Source organism: Centropristis striata, chromosome 22 (genome assembly GCF_030273125.1).
Source record: "Centropristis striata isolate RG_2023a ecotype Rhode Island chromosome 22, C.striata_1.0, whole genome shotgun sequence".
Lineage (NCBI taxonomy): Eukaryota > Metazoa > Chordata > Actinopteri > Perciformes > Serranidae > Centropristis > Centropristis striata.
Genome location: NC_081538.1, coordinates 7,204,582 through 7,224,730, shown reverse-complemented (window position 1 = coordinate 7,224,730; position 20,149 = coordinate 7,204,582). Strand labels below are relative to the sequence as shown.

Below are 20,149 nucleotides of genomic sequence, written 5' to 3'. Positions count from 1 at the left end.
GTGAGATTGGTAATCGAATCAGGCTGCTCAGTCCGTTTCCTAAACTACTCAAGGTCACTCCTACAAGATATAAGTTTAAATATAAATGCATCCAAGAGACATGCAATGCTTTTAGTATTTGTCGTGATTTATTTAAATTGATTTATGAAAATGTTAAAAAAAAACAGAGGTATTGCCAGGAGCTAAGTAAGACTGGTAAGACTGAGAAATTCTGGATGAAAGCATATGTTTGTGCGTTTTGCAATGAAGCAGAAAGTCCACACCTGCCCAGTCACTTGTCCAGCATAAAATAGTCAAAACTGAAATAGATATATACTTATTTGATTAATCCCTGGGGAGAAGTGACGCATGAACCCTCTCACTTCAAAGTCCTGAAACATCCCTTTCTCTCACTTTGAAGTCTGAAACCATTTGGACTGGCTCCTTTAAATAATCTTTTCATCTCTGTAGATCTTTGTTTGTTCTCTTCATGAGAAAGCACCATGTAAACTACAACAAGATCAAGAGTGATAAGGATATTTCGGTTCTGTTGATCTCAGTGCCAAGTCACCATGTTTGGCATTAGACACTGTTCTTTCCATGAGCCACTGAATCCCCTTGGTAGCTACACTCAACCTTTGGCCTCTCTGTGGACTTTTGTCATCATATGTGTGGAGAGAATGAGTGATGTTGCTTATTCATCTTTCATAAAACATTCAAACATAATAAAAACCAGTGAAGTCAGCTGCTTTACCGGAAGTCACAGCTCTGCGGTGTGATATGCTTTTTATGTATATTTTACATTTTGTATTCACATGACTAATAATGTCATATAATGCCTTATTCTTCTATTTTTAACACCTTGGGCTTTATACTTGAGCTGTTCACATCTGTTCACAGCCCTTACTGTCATGTAGGTTTCTGGGGTGTTTCAGAATAGCTCATCACAGGTGCGGTACAGTATATCTGCCACCTAATGCTTAAAAACATCACTGGATGCTAAGAAGACTAAACAATAATGAAAATCAACTAAAGTACAAAAACATCTCTTGGAAATGTTTGTCTTACTTTCCTGTTGTCAGTGCCACCTATCTATGATAAATATTACTAAATTAATTTGTAAACCTACATGTTTTCAGGAACATTTAAACACTGGTTATATGATTTAGTCTTTTATTTAATTTATTGTTGTGTACTGTGTAGTTGAAATCTTCCCCAATGGTGGCACTAGATTAACAGTTAAGCGTGCCAAAAACAATTCAGCCTCAGCAGAACATGAATTTCTGTTCAAAATGTGAAAGCAATCCATAAAATAGTTGTTGGGAAATGTCACTAAAAACCACAAATGTCAACCTCATAATGGTGCAATCACCAGAGTAATTAGGCCTTAACCTCTGGGGACCATGAATGTCTGTACAAAATATCACGGCAATCCATCTGATACTTGTTGAGATATTTCAGTCTAAACTGATTTCTGACTAAATCACTGGGTGATGAAATAATTGTAATTTTCTTGTAAAACTTCTCAAATATGCAAAGCAAAGTTCAGCAGTGTGTGTGTGTGTGTGTGTGTGTGTGTGTGTCTGTGTGTTTGTGTGTACCTGTCATGAGCCGAGACACAAAGGTTTCAGTGAGCTGCAGGAAACCGTGGTCAATGTACTGTAAGAAGGTGTGATGAGGGAGGCAACGCACGGCAAACACTGCTAACAGGGTGTGATAGCCTGGAGAGAGACAGAGAGAGAAAACAGTGGGGCATGAAGGAAAAGAAGAGGAAGAAATACAGACTTTAGTTTTTGATGTTCTTGAAAACAACAAAGGAAAAGAAAAAGTAAAAACACTCAGGGGTCCTGGCGCACATACTATATGGGCCCCAAAGTGCGGAAGAGCCTATTTAAACTCTGTACCAGTTCTCTTTATATAACCACACATTCTACTGGCAGCCAGCCTGCTTGACTCTAATTGGAGCACAGAGCGTAAAAGGGCGGGACTTAGGATTGATCAATTTGACATGGCTGTGTGCAAGATGGCATTTTAACATACTGCTTTCTATTATACATACTCAATCATTCATTTAGTTAGCAATATACAGTATATTCTGACTGAGTATGATATTAACAACAGGTCGTTCTCTGCATCACAAGAGTGATGGCCCGGTGCGACCAAGCCCACATATTGGGAATCAAAAGGGTCACTTTCTCACCTGAAAAATATTCAAACTTATGCAATACTGTTAGGTGACATATGAACTGCATTTAGCCTGAAAATCACTGCCATTGTACAGTTTTAAGATGCATTTTGGTGCAGCTGATGTACAGTAAGATCACACCGCATAATCAGAAATTCTCCAAATGTAGTATGGCATCCTGGTTTTTTGTCGCATACACAAATGCAGTACATACTCAATTTAACTCAATACTTAGAATGAATATGAAAGTAAGCATGTGGTTTTGTTAGACTGGCTAATCACACAAAAACACCTACTACCTTCGTATTTCTTTTTTCAACTTTTATTCACCTAAAGAGACATTAGATGTGTTTCTGTGGATTTTATAGCGAAATTTTCAAATGATGCATTCAAGAAAATTCTAAGTTAGGGGCGTTTCTTTGAACTGGTATAGAGCAAATAAACAAAGCTGCATAAATGTACTTTTGTCAGTCGATGGCAGTGTAATGTATTACTGTAGGCTAATCTGTCAGTAAACAGTAGAAGTAGAGATTGAGCAAGAGAGAAAAACAACAACAAAAAATAGGTTGCTAATCAGAGAAATTGGAGAAAAGGCTTCAAGAAATGGATGCAACTGGGCAACTAATATGGAAAAAGTGTTTCCATCTCCCATTCAGTGCATAAACTATTTTTTCGAAAAACACAAAAAAACACCCAAAAAAGACAGACTCAACCTGCCTACTATTTTATCACTTCACACCTAATTTCCACACATTAACACCTGCAGCCTCAGTGTAAAGGGTTCACTGACTCGCTTCAAGGCATGATTTAATTTCCTCTCTTCTTCCCAGACAGTTTAAGATTGGTATCCACAAACCCCTCCTCATAAGCAACTAAAATCATGGGATTGTGTAACAGAGGGGGTTCTTATATTGCAAACATTGGAAAATGAATTCAAATTATTGAAAATGTATTCACACTCTGCTTTACTCATGTCTGCGCTATGCTAATATTTAACATATTTTTGGTTACATTAGTGCTGAAGAGAGCGGGTCTGTTGTCCCTCAGTGCAAACACACATTGTTATTCTGCGTGAGACAGAGGCAGACTGGATTAGAACAGCTAAGTGTGTGTGTGTGTGTGTGTGTGTGTGTGTGTGTGTGTGTGTGTGTGTGTGTGGATGGTACCAGGTGGAAGGGGCAGGCAGAGACCCCTCGTGGCTTCCAGGATACGAAACATGAAGTGAAAAACTGACCACTCGCCCGGACTGCCCTGCTGCGTTCTGGAACACACACACACACACACACACACACACACACACACACACACAAATTTGGATGAGAATGTTACATAACGTGAGAGCACACGTGAAGAGGGGTCACCGACAGTTTCCACATGTGGACACACACACAGCGGGGAGTGATACAGGGGTCTGGAGCACACATGCGTGCAGATGAACACACACACTCTGTCAGCAGTTTATACTTTACATTACAGGAGTTTAAAGGAGACACACACCGACGAGGGAGGGCTACTCACAGGCACAAAACACGAGGGCCAAGTTTGTACTTCAGCCAGACTGACTCCAGCATGTGTCTGATGAGCTCCAGCTAAACACACACACACACAGAGACACACACATGTTAGTGCTTCGAGGAAAGAGATGCTCGATTAGATTCAAATGAAACAATTTGTCCGAAACACCTGAAAACAAAACATTTTTCTGCTGTGTTGACATCTTCTTTGTGGAAATGTACACTTGTTCCTCGCTTCCCTCTTTTTTTTCCTACTTCCCACTTTCATTTCCACTGAATAAGATTGACGCATTGGATCAGCATGTGAACACACGTTTCACACTCGCCCACATCATTTCACCACACATCTGTCAGCTTATGGGTTCGTTCGAAGGCCCTTGACTCATGTGAAACACGCCTGCTGCGTGCTGCAACACACACATTGCACACTCCTTCTTTCCACGAATGACCACTCGCTCATCTCCTGTCGAATAACAGGAAGGCATTCTGCCTCATTCACATCCTGCGGACCAGTGGGAAACCCTGCACCAGCCCCTCCAAACACTGCCGGCAACGTCCTCCAGTGACCTCGGGGTGGGAATTTCAATTAGCTGCACTTATGTAACAGACTTGCCCAAAAATAAAAGAGGCATCAAAGATGAAATAATAAGGGCTTGGATTTTTTTTTTATTATCCGCTGCCAATTTTAGCCTTTTTTTTTTTTTTACATATCCTTCGGTAATTTTTTATTGTGATAAAGTTGTCACGATACACTTAATGAATGAACAAGTTTTTGATGCAAAATTTGTCATATTGTCTGTCCGCAACAGAGGGAATGGATTCCCAAAAAACTCAAGGAACACTGGTGGAATTTAGGGATTTCTCTGTCCATCCAGATGAAAAAAAAAATATATTGTAAATGTCTAAAACTGCTGTTAAAGCAACTATTAGTTTCTTTCTTTCTTTCTTTCTTTCTTTCTTTCTTTCTTTCTTTTTGTGTAGATTTTGGCAGCCTCCTGTGGACGTGAGTGAAAGACAGATGTAAGTATTATTAGTATAGTATATATTATATAGTATAGTACATAGGATATAGTATAGTATTATTATTTTAATACTTTTAACACAAACAGCAGGATGCAAGTATTCTATGATTTTTCTTTTTACATATTCTTCATTCAGTGTATCACAATAAGTTTATCACAATAAAAAATAACTTAATTAGAAAGTTTTTGATGCAAAATTTGTCATATTGTTAATCTTCAAGAAAGGGAATGGATCCCCCAAAACCCAAGGAACACTGGTGGCATTATGGGTTTTTATGTCCATACAGATGAAGAAACTTAAATATTGTAAAAGTCAAAAAGTGCAGTTAAAGCAACTGTAAGAAACTTTAATTTTGTGTTGATTTTGGTGGCTCCTGTGGATAAAGGCGGGAGTGTTTCCATGAGCCAAATTTTTAATACTACTGACACAAAAGAGGCTGTTTGCAAGATGCATAGCACTGATGCAATGTATTTATTTGTGGTTCAGTAAAATAAATAATTGTAATATGACGATGGTGAAACCAACTAAACTTTGTTTTTGTTATCATCATAATTTAATGTATTGATGTGAAACCATGTCTCGCAATGTATTTAATAAATTAAACACACATTTACATACCTGTCTAGGATTAAGAGGGCTGACTCAGGGTCAGTTTTGAATCCTTTTAAATCCACAATTCCCTCCATCTATTAAATGAGCAATCAAGCTTGACTCATGTTGTCGCCTGTGCTCTATCACTGTCCTTCTTATAATTTATTTTCTTTTTCTTTTTGCTGATCCTGCCCCAGTATCAGCCATAACCACAAAATATAACATAAAAAGTAAAATTCTCTTAAGATAATATTTTCCTGCTTTCCTTCAACTGGCTAAGGCACTACTACTAAATGTAAACAAAGTCTTCATCTAATTCTAAGTCTAATTTCAGGGGGGATCAGACCCAGTGACACGCAATAAAACTATATAGAAACAGCCAATTGTCTTGCTGTTGATCTTGTTTGCTTATGTATGTCATACAGAGGGACTGATATCAAATAAGAACTGTTTTATAATCAGCTAAAAAAGTCTTTTAGTTGCTTTAATCAGCGAACCATTCTTCAAATGGTCTGTTAACAACATAGACTGTATATTAACAGTTATTTTTCAAAATCAAGAGTTTCATTGTTTGACAAAAAGGTGGCAGCTTGTCAAGCAAGATAAATTATTCAAGTTTAATTTCTTTTCTTTGCCAGCTAAGGTCTCTTGTGCTCACTGCTGATGTAATGCAAGCCCCCGAAGATCAGGAAAAAGAATACAAATATGTAGCCGCAATGTTTTTGTGCTGAATAAAAAAAAAAAAAAAAAAGTCATACAAAAGGCAAACAAATGATTTTAAGCCACCGACTGGTACACAGCATCCCCTGTGTGATTTTGTATGAGAATAAAATCTGGAATCAGCGATTTGTTTTAATGAGCCTCTGCCCGACAAAGACACTGGATTTACTCAGTGTGGCTCCCCCGCTGAGGAAAAAAAGTTTAATAACCCTGGGTATAGAATAACTTTTCTGCATAATTAAAACCATTGCAGCCCATTCCATTACTTTAAATATGTATTCCTGCTTTTAGTCATTCATATTCAGCTATTAGCGGGTTATTCTTTGCTGTGACATTGGCTATGTAATAACAAGGTATGTATCTCAGTTGTCTATAGCAACAGGGACAGGGAATAAATAACTATGACAATAATGTGCTGTGGAGCTGTAATCTATCATAGCAGAAGTTCCCTGGCTCTTAAAAGCTGTAATCTATTTCACCCCCAACTTCTCCCCTGTGTCAACGCAGCCATTAGTCTCAATAAGCACAGACAAGAGGGGGAGATGTTCTTTATTTGTGGAGGGGAAGTCAGCCCTCTTTGAAACAGTACCTCCCTGAGTTTTTAAAGCATGAGTCAGCTTGATGTGTAAGCACATTGGCCCGGCTGTTGAGTTGCCCGACTGTTCTTTAAGTAAAACGTCCCTGAAGGATGTTTCTTTTGGGCCCTTGCGTGAGTGTGTTTTAATAAGTCCGGCTCCCAGGATGGGAAACTTTTTCACTTTCACTCCGCCGAGTAAATTCAATAATAACCACGTTTGCCTGTTGCATAGTGATGCCTAAACGATTACAGACACGCCTCTTTCCATTACTTTCATTTGGAGTCTGAAGGCGCAGGTTAAAACTCATGAGCCTGTCGTAGCGAGCTGAGCCATCGACCGATCCAGCTGAGAGCAGGGAGGATTTCTTTGGTCTTTTTTACTCTGTCATTTGCAATTCCACAAAGTCTCAAAACGTGGTGCTTCCTGCTTTCTATTCAATTCCAGCCTTACCCTTGGCCTGATTTAATACTGTTGTGTTGATATATGCTGTATGTCTGCTTTCAGCGGCTCCTAGCTGTGAAGGGATTTACCTCCCAGGAATACTAAAGACCGACTTTAGCGAACCAAGTGCCTCTATATGGTACGGAGATGGAGAGCGGTTACGTCTTTTCACTTGGTTATGCAGCTATCACATGCCGCTCTTTGGGGCGGATACAAAGGGCGTAGGTGTGGTTTCAGAAGGGAGGTGATATTTCTATGCATGCTGTAATAAATCAAATGCATCAACAAGTCCTCCAAACAGAGCTCCCATTCTTTTCTAGGGATCATTTTCCAGGACTTTTTCAATGATGAGGCAAAATAAGCCTTCAACTACAGCAACTGAACCAAACATGCCAACCAAATTAATAATATTCAACCATTTAAAATGATCAGACAGCAGTTTAAAGGATAATGTAACTTTGTGGACGTTGTCGTTCTTTATAAAAAAAAAACCTGCCTATCCTTTTTTTTTGCTCCTGTCATAATAACTATGGCTATAAGAGGTCGCTGCAACAATAAAAAATAATACATTTGGTCGTAAAAGCTGCTCGTGTCAAACACTTATGTCATAGTTTCTCAAAGTGCGGGCTGCGGACCATTCCTGGCCCTCAGTAACATTTTGTGTGGCCCCAGAACATGACTCATCATTTCAATACTTTCACTTTCAAGAGCTTATATTTACACAATACTAGGCTACTGCGTCAAACTGCACCTCCCTAACAAACATCTGTCAACTTGTCGAATGCTACAGGTGATATGGCAACTAGTGTTGAGTGTCACGTGAATTATGATCCGTCATTAATGGTGGACAACTTGACAGTTTATTGACGAAGTGAGATGTGTGAATTTCTTCCTCAATCATTTGCTAGCTCCCTAAACTGGCACTCAGTTATAAAAACTTGAACAACCCCTGATCTATGTGGTCGTTTTTTGCTTGAGGACAGCCCAACATTTGAATCGTTCTGTATTTTTGAAGAATACAATTTGTGTTCCTCCTCATCCCGACATGAAATGTCACTGAGAAGTTGAGGATCTTAACCAGAGAACTGGTGTTTGCTTTAGAGGACTGACGCGGCGACCTGATGGCTTCCAGCAACCTCTCTAATCTGAAGAGCACACATCCATCCGCCAGCTCTGTCGAACCATTTAACTTAAGTGGAAAACTCGCTGCCTTTTCCGCCGAGCGATCCTCGCTTTGAGTGTCACTTAACCTTCGCGGAAGAGAGTAAGGGCAAACATTAAATAAACATAACTCCAAGAACGATGTACTTTTAAATAGTAAAAAGGGTTCACAGGAGTATACACAACTCCCAGAACTGTCTGACCAACACACACACACACACACACACACACACACACACACACACTTGGTGTACCAACCAGTTTGGCGACATAGTTGACAACCAGTGAGTCAATCCTCTTCTTCCCCAGACGAGGCAGGTGTCTGTTGAGATGATCACGGAGCTTGTCAACCGTCTGCAATGCAAAAAAAACCCCACTGATTATTTTCTGTGTGTGCTTGTGAGTGTGCGGAGAGGAACTTTGTGTTTGTGTGTTTTAAGAATACTTTGCTGTGCACTCAGCAGGGTCAAATTGAGTTCAGCGCAGCTTTTCCCTCGACTACAGTGTCCCAAAATTGATTTAACCATAGAGAGGAGAGGAGAGAAGGGGGGAGGAGGAGAGAAGAGACCTGTGGATGTGAGAGGTGGGAAAGTACAGAAGATGAGTGAAGGTCTAAAAACAGACAGTTGACAGAATGACCTGATATCCTTCTGGGAGGAAAAAGGGAATGAGGAGAAAAGGGAAGGAAGCGAGTAGAGAGAAAGGGAATAAAAGGAAAGCCGGAAAACAGGAGGAGGGAAAGAATGAGGGAGGGAATAAAGAGAGAAAGACAGGAGGACTGGGTCATTCTAAGAATAGCTGAGAGACTGCTTGCATCCAGTCTGAACTCCATTAAATTGAAGCTATCTGCTCTTTAAAAACTATGCTGAGCACAGGGAAAACTGGAGGATACGAAATTGTCCATCAAACGGACACAGTTTAAAAAAAAAGGAAGAAAAAACGCAGGACAGGGACCTTAAGATGCCCTTTTTTTTTAAGTGTCGACTCATCTGAAGCGTAAAGGGAGCTTCACCTTAAAAGATGACTGTGGAGGGGAATGATGGGCCGTCAGCATTTCACTACAGATCTTTAGTGGTCTATATATCAGCTCATGTTAGAGGAAGTATCCACCTCCAGCAGCTGTTAAACTGTTGTATGTCAACAGTGTGGGATGCTCAATATATCCAAGGAATTTTACAATGAAGTGTTTCACTATGCACCCACTTTTTCTTTCTTCTGCCTCCTCTACTACAGACAGTGGAGAGGAAATACACAATGCATTGTACAAAATTATTCAAACTTAAAAAAAAGAATATGAAAGTAGGCGGTGTAGCTCAAAGAAACAATCCAGGCTGAATGTTTCGTTATTTCCTATTTTGCTCCTGCTCCTTGATTTTGAATGGCAGGATTATAACTACAGTGAGAGAGAGAGAGAGAGAGAGAGAGAGTTAAAGGACTTTGTGCTTTTGATAAATCTGCATGTTTTGTCATGACTGACTGAATGACTGGCCCTCTAACTGAATGATTCATTTGGCTGACAGCATTTCACAAGTGATGCTTTTCAAAAGAGTGTAAGTTGAAACTTAAATCCTTTGGAAATGTTTTGAAGGGCTTTTTTCACTAGAACCCAGAGGATTGTAATGCGATAATATGGACAAAGCTATGTGGACGCCTACAGTCCAGCACATAATCACCCCTGGGTGACAGCTTTCTTTTCCCTGTTGAATGCAGAGCTGAACACACATGCCATTTGATTAAGGGGGGACACTAGGGTGAGAGTGATTTTTTTTAACTTATAGGTATCACCAAGAAACTTCCCCAGTTTGTTATTTACATCAAGACAATATTTTTTTTGCATTACAAGTTTTCTGAAATTGTATGTTTATATATGCAAATTAGGTAATCATTTGAAAATATGCACTAATTTGCATATATTTGCTGGATGTAAATCTGAACATTAAAGTCTTTTTTTTATTTTGTTGATTTATTTGATTTAAAGTTTTTTTTACAAAAGGGAACTGGGATATCTGGTTTTATGATTTCATAAATCAGAAAATACTGTCATAAACCATATAAAATCCATTTTCTTCATGTTTTTAGGAACAATATGTTCTATAAATCAGGGTATGAATGATATATAGACAAACCCCTCCGTAAAAACCTTCAGAATATATTTAGAAATAAAACTGGTAAGTTTGGTGAATGTAAGTGAAGCTTGAGTTGAGATTTATGGCTCAGAACATGAGAAAAAAACTCATTTTGAAAAAACAGCCTTTAAAGCTTTCATACATTCTTAATGGAAATGACTATTTGAAAACAAAATATTGAATGTAATTCATAGCAACGACAATACTGAACAGGTAAAACACATAATACTGTGCAGGAGAGTGTGAGCTTTTTAAGGATGCCTGTGATGACGAGGTTCAAATACAGTAAAATATACACATAAATGTTTGTTTTGAAGGTTTTCTTTCCACTATTCCGAAAGAAGACATGTTATGAGAGAAAAATAGCAGTTCAAGTCAAATGAACAGCTTGAAAGGGTGCGAAGGTAAGTGGTGAACTGCCAGAGGTAAATAAAAAAAGGTAAGGTTAACCAAAACTAAAAAATAATGTACATTTCAGAGTTATACAAGAAGGCCTTTTTTTCAGGGAACAAGAAGTGGGTTAAGAACTTAACTCTATGGAGTCTTGGGCTATTTTGTCAATTTTTTTTATTATCTTCATGTCTTTGTAAGTCATTTTGTGTCTTTTTGTGTCTTTTTTTAGTCATTTTGTGTCTTTTGGTGTCTTTTTTGTCATTTTGTGTCTTTTTTTGGTCCTTTAGTCCAACATAAAATGTGATTTTGAATCTTTTTTTTACTTTCAAAACAATATCATGCTCAATAAAGAATTTTAAATGTTGCAAATGTGCATTAATTTCAGAGTACACTGAGACATTAAACTGCATCACTTTCAATTAAATTCTTGAAAAGTTGGTGTGTTCTAAAACTTTTGACCAGTAGTGTATATGTATATAGTATATTTGGACCACGCTTTTCACAAAACCTTTAAACATCCAACTTACTGCAATAACAACAAAAAGCCTGTGAGCTAAACAAATATGGAATGCGTCATATCAACTTAAGTTTGTCCTTTGGATTAATTAAACCCACGTTTAATTAATTTAATGTTACATTTACTGACGTACGGACAATCGTCTTGAGTTTGTGTTACTGTACATGAGCGCTTGGGAATCTTTTTCCTTCTCTGCCATCCATCAACGTGACAGAAGCCCTGGCTCAAAGTTGGTGTTCGCATCCATCCCAAAGGTGTTGGAAGGGCTGAGGTCAGGGCTCTGTGCAGGCCAGTCAACTTCTTCCACACTAAACTCAATAGAGAAAAATCAATTTCTTTATCGACCTGCCTATGTGCAGCCAGGTTAGAAAAGTAAAGGGTATTCTCTTAACGAATTTGGACGCATCCTTTTGCCTCCCATAATAATTCTCCCTTTAAAGGAACTAAATGGCTAGCCCGAGCCATGAAATAGCAGCTTTTAGTTCTGTATGTGTTTGTGTGTGTGCATGATGCAGCCATTGACTGGTTCTTTCACTCACCAAGCCTATGAGCGCCCTCTGTTGATGGTCCTCCTCCTGGAAAAGTGGCACCAGCTTCTTATCTAGAAGAGAGCAGGCAATAGTGGGAACTCGCACATAAAAGGGACGTTTGAAGAATGCTTTGATGCTGCATCTACGCTAGACTGAACACTACAGGTAGCCTCAGGTGTGTCAGTGAAGTAACATTATTAAACAGACCATCAGTGGGAATGAAAGGAAGAAATCCAAACTCTGACTTGTTTATGGCTTTAATAAAAAAAAGAGGACTGAAGCTAAGACATTAATGGATTCTTTTGGGGTGGGCTTTCGCTTTAAAAATAGATCCCAAAGCTTGGGGGTTATGGCTTCAATCCTGCTGTGTCCCGTGTGTGTGTGTGTGTGTGTGTGTGTGTGTGGGTGTGTGTGTGCATGCTGCAGTTTTTTTTAACGTCAGCCACACAAAAGTGGACCACGCTCCAGCTCGGCCACTTTAGATGAATTATTTCACACTTGCATATACAAACACACACCATCTTTTGATCACTTTTGCACACATGCAAGAGGCGGGCTCATTGATGTTACAGTGTAATATGTTATGGATAAAAATAGCACTTGCAGGGCACGAGAAGCTGACTGGCTGTAGGCAGCAGCAGGTAGGGTTCAGGGCTTTTTTGTCGGTCTGTGTTCACACCATTTACTGACCATAATCAAACTTGAAGCATTGTTGTTGTTACTACTAGAGTAAACATAATCAAAATTAAAAAAAATCCAACCATTGCTGGTAAAACCTACTCAAATATAAGGATTTCCTGCTTTTTTCTCTACTTTTTATTATTTTCAGTTGGTTCTCTTTGGTTTTGCAGTCTTGGTCGGACTAAAAGAGACATTTGAAGATGTCACTTTGGGCTCTTCCACATTGTGATGAGCATTTCTAGCCACGCTAGCGGCATGGCTCTAGGGATGGCTGTCTGTCAGTCAGTCCACTTCTTTGGTCCTGAAATATCTCAACAACTATGGGATGGATTTCTATGAAGTTGTGTGCAGATATCCATGGTGCTCAGTGGATGATTCCTAATGACTTCTTTCGTCATCCTTTTTATCTTAAACCACCAAGGGTTTTTTTTTACTAAGCCAGTGAAATACCTAATCAGCTACTGGATAAATTGACACAAAATTTGGTATGGACATGCATGGTTCCCAGAGGATATATCATACCAACTTTAATGAGCCCCTGACTTCTTTAGCTTCCTTTATTTACAATATTCCAGTCCTCAGACTTTCACTGACTTTGCACTCACTTTACCGGCAATTTAGATTAATTAAATATAACTAGAATGGCACTCAGAGAACACAGAGCCACTGGAGCATTCACATGCTCCTCAGATGCTCCCATTTCCCAAGTTGGGAAGTAGTTTGGTGGGTTCATGTGGAAACATGGAGGCTACAAAGAAGATGTGTTGTATATTGCACTAATTATTATTAATGTAAGTCGTTTTGGATAAAAGCGTCTGCTAAATGACTAAATGTATGCAATTATTGCTCAGCGCATTTAAACAACACATTGATAGCTGTTTACAGTATTTGTGTGACAACGTAGAACATACGGTTACATTGTAACCTTGGTTCTCTGAGTGAAGGGACTATCTTTCCAGCTGCCCCGTACATACAGAATATGTAACGGAGTGGAGAGATCACTCAGAGAACCTAGGTTACAATGTAACCATACTTTCTCTACTCCACTCCGTTACATATTTCATATGTATGGGTTAGCTGGAGAGATAGTCTTGAGACGATAGAGAACAAAGAAAAGAGATTAGGTGAGCCAAGAAATATAATCAGGAAGTTATATTTCAGATTATTTTGACACCACATGAATGCAGCACTACGGAAGCGTATTGCTGCCACCCTTATAAAAAAATATATCCTCCATTTATCTCGTTATAACAAGATACTATCACATTATTTCGAGATAATGACAGTTTCTCGTTATAACGAGATAAATGGATGATGTGATGTTTTTTTATAAGGGTGGCAGCAATACGCTTCCGTACAGCACAAATGCTCGCAATGTTCAGGAAAGTGAAAATGTATTTGTGTATCCGCCCCCTGATTCAGATCTGCTCCAAAATTTTATGGATTCTTTCTTGGCCCATGCTATACACTTCCACTAAATTTTGGTGGGCCCTTAGTTTTCTTCAAAAACCTGCTGACAGTCAAACAAACAAACCAAAACAAAAAACATTACCTCCTTTGTTGGAGGTAATATATATATTTTTTACCTGATGAAAATCTGGGGACTAAAAATGCTGTAAATAAAGTTTTATCTGTCCATAGGACTTCCTGGTATGCAAGTGGAATGAGAAAATCAGATTGAACGTCTCAGCGTGGATTAGAAACAGTGAAGTTGGACTGCAGATAGCTTCTTACATGAGTGCTATCATTAGTGTATATGTGCTGCAGAGAGTGTGTTTTACAAGTGAATCTGGGGGAGGCTTTGGGGGTATGAGATCATCCATGTGAATTAACTGAGGTAAGGGAGGGTCCCGTGTTGTGGCTGACACAACAACATCTGCACTGTAGTCATGAGAGAGTGAGAGACAGGCAGAATGAGAAAAAGAGAGAGAGAGAGAGGTGAAGGAGGTAACAAAATCCCCACTGTTATATAATTGTAGCATTCTTCAACTCTGCTCTTTTAAAGTGTTCTTCTCTATTTTTCTCCCACTTCTCCCTTTCTTCCTTCCTACCCCCTTGTTTTTTCTCTCAACCTCCCTCCAAGATAAATTAGTGTGGTGGTTGTGTTTAGCTGAATTCTCCAGTGGGCATGAAGAATGCGACCTCAGAAGAACACACAAACACAAACACACTCACACACAGTTTTGAGCTCCGTTATAAGCCAAGGTTTCGTTATTTATGGCATTCACACTCCCTGTATTGTGTGTGTCTGTGTACCTGTGTGTGCTGCATCTATGGATCTTTGTTTGTGTGTGTTCAGTTTGCCGTCTTACCAAGACACCAGGTGTCCACCATTGATAGAACTCTACAAAATAAGAAGAAAAGCTTTGTGTGAAAACAATCCCTCAAGCTAGCATTATAATAAGAGTCTTACTTTTTGCGCTGTAAGCCGAGGCAGTATAATGCTTCACTGCTGCAGTCCGCAGCAAAAATATATCAAAACTATAAAAGCACAAAGTTTGTAAGCAGGTGCTGGAGTTTGGCCTGGAGGAAGAGAAGCTAATTATGAACCAAAAGGCTTTTGGTTTGATCCCCTGCACAAACAGTCAGAGTTATATTTAATTCAAGGCAGGTAGTGCTTCTGTGGTGCATACAGGTGCATGCCCATCATCAAGTCACTTGATCAGTAACTGTTCTTTAATCTATTTTCTGAGGTATTTTAATTGATAGTGGTTCTTTCAATATCAAAGAGCAACCTGGTTAACAGGCTACAAAAGGATTCACACAGGTCGTTCATGTAAAAAATGTGTATTTGGAAAGTTTTGTGCAGATTTCTGCTTTAAAATGTCTAAAAACGAAGACCTGTGTTATGTATTTTGTTGAGTTGTGTGCTTACATTATCCCAAATGTAAGCACACAACTCATAATATTCATATAATTTGGTCATTGCCTGTCAATTGTGTAATATAACTGCTCTAACTTCCAGGCGAAACACCAAATGATACGTCAGAGAGTGATTATAAATCATATAATGTAACATAATTATACTCAGTAACAGTAATGCAGCATTTGTTCTGCCAGAAAGTCCTTTAATTTATTATATGTCTTTTTGCAAGACAGTAATTTATTGACATATTTTGATATTGATTCAGCTTTTTTTTTAATTGCACCTCATAACAGTATATTAACTAGTTAAAATGAGTCCTGGCTTGAGAAAATGAAAATGCTAATAATATGCTATATATAATGCTATAATATATCTGAAAAACAATCTGAGTGTGTCATTCTGCATAAGGAGTACTTTTAACTTTTAACTGATACTCTAAGTACATTTTGATGCTGATACCGGATCTGATTACTTCTTCTACCATTGCAACATGCAAATTGCTCATAAAGTTTAATCCTGAATCACGTCATTGGTGGTTGTGTTACAATGAAAACAACAACTCCCATGATCTCATCCAACTTAAAAACATTATTAAAGTCCATCGTCTGTTGTTGTTTAGTCCGAGAGAACCCGAGCAGCAGAGGTTAAACACTGTGCTGGAGAGCAGACAGAAGAGACATTTTATTCTCTCTACTCTGTGTTTTCTATCATGGTTTACACTGACTGCTTATGGAAACTGAACTTCTGCCATCCACAGTCCTGTTGCACATTTATATTCATATCGCCTTGCAGACAGTGTGCAAAACCACATCTATCAAAGCTGCCAGCAGGGCATGAAAATTAGAGAAATAATTTTATTTAGGCTCCAGTCAGGACACATCAAATAATCTCATCATCTTTTTAGGAGGATCAAGGAGTTTTACTGATGGTTCTAGTACTTTTAAACCTGAAAAGTACATGTCTAACAGCACAGTTTTATTATACTATGTTTTATTCTTCAGCTGATTGATTAAACTTCATAATTTACGCAAGCTGAGAAAAAAAACTCATAATTTAAAACACACTTTTGGGTGTGATACTCTCCAGCGTAGTTAAAGGGTAAAGCTGTTATGTTTTTTTTTTTGTTATTGAACAAAAAAGCCCGTAAAAAGCCTAAAACCCATAATAAATTGATTCTACTAACACATACTGTCTGTGTAGCCAAACAAAACTTGATGTATCTTATTTCTCAGTGCCATAGAGATTCCCTGTCAAAGAGCTATTAAAAACACATCAATGAGCTGCAGCGCTGCACTGGGGGACACGCTCCTTCATTATGATGAACACGGCCTCAGTAGTTTATTCTGAGTCAATCCCACGTACGCCCTCCTGCTGCTTTAAATACTCTTTAGAGCAACAGATGTGCATTAATCCACAGCTGAAAATAGTCCCAAACTAATTTCCTCCTGTATTAGTAGGAGATTTGCCACAGTGCCCAGCTGTTTTAGGAATTAATTTAGACCTTTTCTTTAGGAAAAAAAATCAATTTTTAAAGATTTCAAATCTTCTGTAGGAACCAGGTGCCGAGCGCCGCAGAGGCTGGCAGAAGTCGAAAAGGTATTTAATCAGAGTGTTGGTTTCAGGAAGGTTTCTAAGTGAGTGAAATGACCCGGAAGTCTCTCACTGGCAGCCATGATAATAGCTGATTGAATTCTCTAAATGCTACAGAAAGGAGCTTCTATGCTTCCTTTCTTCACTCCTTTTTTCACAGGGTACACTGGACCATCATTTAAAAAAGGAAACGAGACAATTCCATCCCACAATTCATTTTAAAGCTGTTTATAATCAGCATATTAACCGTAAAACACAGACAAGACACAAGAAAAAGAGTTATGTGGCATTTTTAGCCATTTAGCCAAACATGTTTGATATTTTCCATTGGGGACAAGAGAAAGTGGTAATTAAAAGACATGGATGTAATTTTTTGGACTATTCGACCACAGCCTCAGTCCTTTTATGGGCTATGGAATAACAGTCGCCATATCCTTTAACTTAGGGAATCCTTCTTCCACCTCTACTTAAAGTACTAATACCACACTGTTAAAGTACTCCAAGTAAAATTCTTGCATTCAAAACTTACAAAAGTATCTGCATCAAAATTACTCGTTACGCAGAATGGACCCACTCATATTGCTACATATATTCTAAATATATTATTGGATTATTATTATTGATGATGCATTTATGGAAGCAACGTTTTACTGTTTGTCAAGGTGGTATTGGTTTTAACTACTTAATATACTTTTATATGGTTTATTGGTAAAAATGCACGATCATTTTAAATTGATTGTATTCTTTCATGTTAAATCTTGAAATGAGAAGAAATTAAAGCTGTCAACAGGGATAAAAATTTAAATATTTACCTCTAAAATGTAGTGAAGTATTAGTATGAAGGTAGAAATAAAGTACAAGCACAAAATTGTACTAGACAGTTTTTGGGTAAATGTACTTTCATTCCTCCACTGCCTTTAAGCATGGATACAGCCAAAAGTTTTTTTCATATCCAGCTTTTTTCAGACTACCTCTGATTGAAAAATCAATGCAACTTGCAAGAATAGCCGAACTCAAGTAAAAGTTTTGCAGCTACTGTTGGTTTTAAAGTGCAAAAAATAATACTGAATACGTTTCAGAACCCAATTTTGTGAAAACAGTGAAGCAAACAGGAAATAAAGCTAGAGCAAGGGAACGCATGACTGCACCTCTGCACTTAAGTGTTACACAGTTTGTCTGCAGCGATGTACTTTTCTTAACAAAGCTCAAGTGGAGAGAGGGGGGGGAGACCTACTTCTTTGTGTTCTCCTCCATGTGATTCATGTGGCTGGATGGTCTCCTCTCGGACCTCTGAAACAAGCAACGGCATCATGGGAGGGCTGAAAATATGCTCTCATTGTTTAACAAAGACCCACAGGTATGCTGACAGAGGAAACACACACACTTTTATCTGACTGACATGTTCCAAATTACCATCAATCAATTCAGCTTCCAGTGTGGGGGATCCATCTTGTGTTCATTAATATGCTTGACAGGTTTTTGTCGGAGCACGCACACACGCACGCACACACACACACACACACACACATACACACAGAGAGAGACACACACTCACCATTTTATCCCAGTCGGCTTGTACGTGTGTGGTTCTGTATCTGGGGTTGGGAACAGCGTCGAGATACTTTGTCCTCTCCGTGTTCCACTGCAGCTCTGACCAGAAACCCTGGAGACTCCTGGCCTACACACACACACACACACACACACACACACACACACACACACAAAAACAGTGACACAGCAAGGACGTTGCTGCAAAGCAATTGAGGATAATTGCGTCTGAATTGCGCAGCAGTAGACACAGTTTGTATCTAAAATCACACTGTTTTACATATAAATGTCTTTTGAATGTCTGAATGAAGTCTGTTGCAGACATTTTCCCGACACTGCATCACACATGGGCCTGTAGTATGTATCAAACACACATTGCCTCCATTTAATCACCGAACTAAATGTAAGGCCAAGTTTTATTAACTAGCTCTGGGTATAGAGCGGGGGGACGGATCAGTGAGGAGGCTCCACATTATGATGATAAATACAACAGTCATACATATTGCTCAATAATAACGTAGAAGCAGTTTTTAATGTCATAAAAAAATTGATGTTGCTACCTTGCCTTTGAACACAGGTTCAGTATGCAGCTCAGTGGTGCACAACACACCAGGGACCTCCAACAGACACGTTGGTATCTCCTAGAACACACAAAGAAGGATTAAAATGTGTGTGTGTGTGTGTGTGTGTGTGTGTGTGTGCTACTTAAGGCACAAAGAACTGCAAGTGTGTGTCCTCATTCTGCATTCACATCCACATATATGGTTGCCTGTTTATTTTCAATGCCTTTATGCATGCTTCTGAATTGTATGTATACATGTGTGTGGTGTGTGTGTGTGTGTGTGTGTGTGTGTGTGTGTGGTACCTTCTTGTCGAGCAAAGAGGAGTAAGGCAGGACTTTATCCAGGCTGAGAGACTTCTCATAGCTTATTCTGTACAAAGAGGCTGTTTATGTTTGAGTGTGTGTGTGTGTGTGAGAGAGAAAGAGAGAGTACAGTCAGAATTTTAGTTTATATATGATAGTTATGCATTATTCTAATCTTAAAATAACCACAAGACAAAGAGGCGCACAAACAAATGTCTCGCCCAATAGCAGTTATTATTCAGACCCACTGCATGATATTTATGAGATTTAAGAACATGCAGCGACTATGCATCTGCTGATTTCCTTTTTTATTCTGCTGGCACTGTGGTGTTCCTGCAGTGTTGTCTATCTGGTACCCCTTGAAGGGGCCCTCTGACCTTTTGTTTTAAAAAATGCTCAATCTTATAATGAGTTTAACTTGACATAAATAAGTGGGTTTTGGGAGCTGTATGTTAGAGATTCCGGATTAAAATCAAGGATGCTGGGCTCGAGAATTTCTATTTCTTTATAAGTCATTATCATGGAGATGAAGCTGTCATCTGTGAGAAGCACACAGATCTATGTACAGTAAGTAAATAATATATATTTCTCTGTTTGCATTCCCTGTTTGTGGGAGTGAAAGTAAGAGAGACACTAAGGTTTAGTGTGTGGTGGATTTGTGCCTGCAAAACCTCTCCTAATTTTAGCAATGGGGATAAGCCGGCAATACTGCTGATGTTATTCACACTGTAGTCAAATTGTTGACAGTGAGGATGGCATTTTTGCCAGCTGTGACAGTGTGAGGCTGCTATTGTTTCCACCTTGTGAGTCTGAGTGTGTGTGTGTGTTTGTGTGTGTGTGT

General features: G+C 38.8%; 1 protein-coding gene across 1 annotated transcript in view; it reads right to left on the bottom strand.

Moving 5' to 3' along the window:
* Positions 1 to 20,149, bottom strand: part of gsap (gamma-secretase activating protein) — a 45,430-nt gene that overhangs the window by 8,081 nt on the left and 17,200 nt on the right. Inside the window, exons 19-28 of the mRNA XM_059326124.1 lie at positions 19,309 to 19,388; positions 19,004 to 19,084; positions 18,451 to 18,573; positions 18,130 to 18,185; positions 14,752 to 14,783; positions 11,768 to 11,829; positions 8,451 to 8,546; positions 3,683 to 3,753; positions 3,331 to 3,425; positions 1,581 to 1,700 (exon numbers count right to left, since the gene is read on the bottom strand). Coding sequence (XP_059182107.1) covers positions 1,581 to 1,700; positions 3,331 to 3,425; positions 3,683 to 3,753; positions 8,451 to 8,546; positions 11,768 to 11,829; positions 14,752 to 14,783; positions 18,130 to 18,185; positions 18,451 to 18,573; positions 19,004 to 19,084; positions 19,309 to 19,388 — 816 coding nt within the window. The remainder of the gene's footprint in view (positions 1 to 1,580; positions 1,701 to 3,330; positions 3,426 to 3,682; positions 3,754 to 8,450; positions 8,547 to 11,767; positions 11,830 to 14,751; positions 14,784 to 18,129; positions 18,186 to 18,450; positions 18,574 to 19,003; positions 19,085 to 19,308; positions 19,389 to 20,149) is intronic.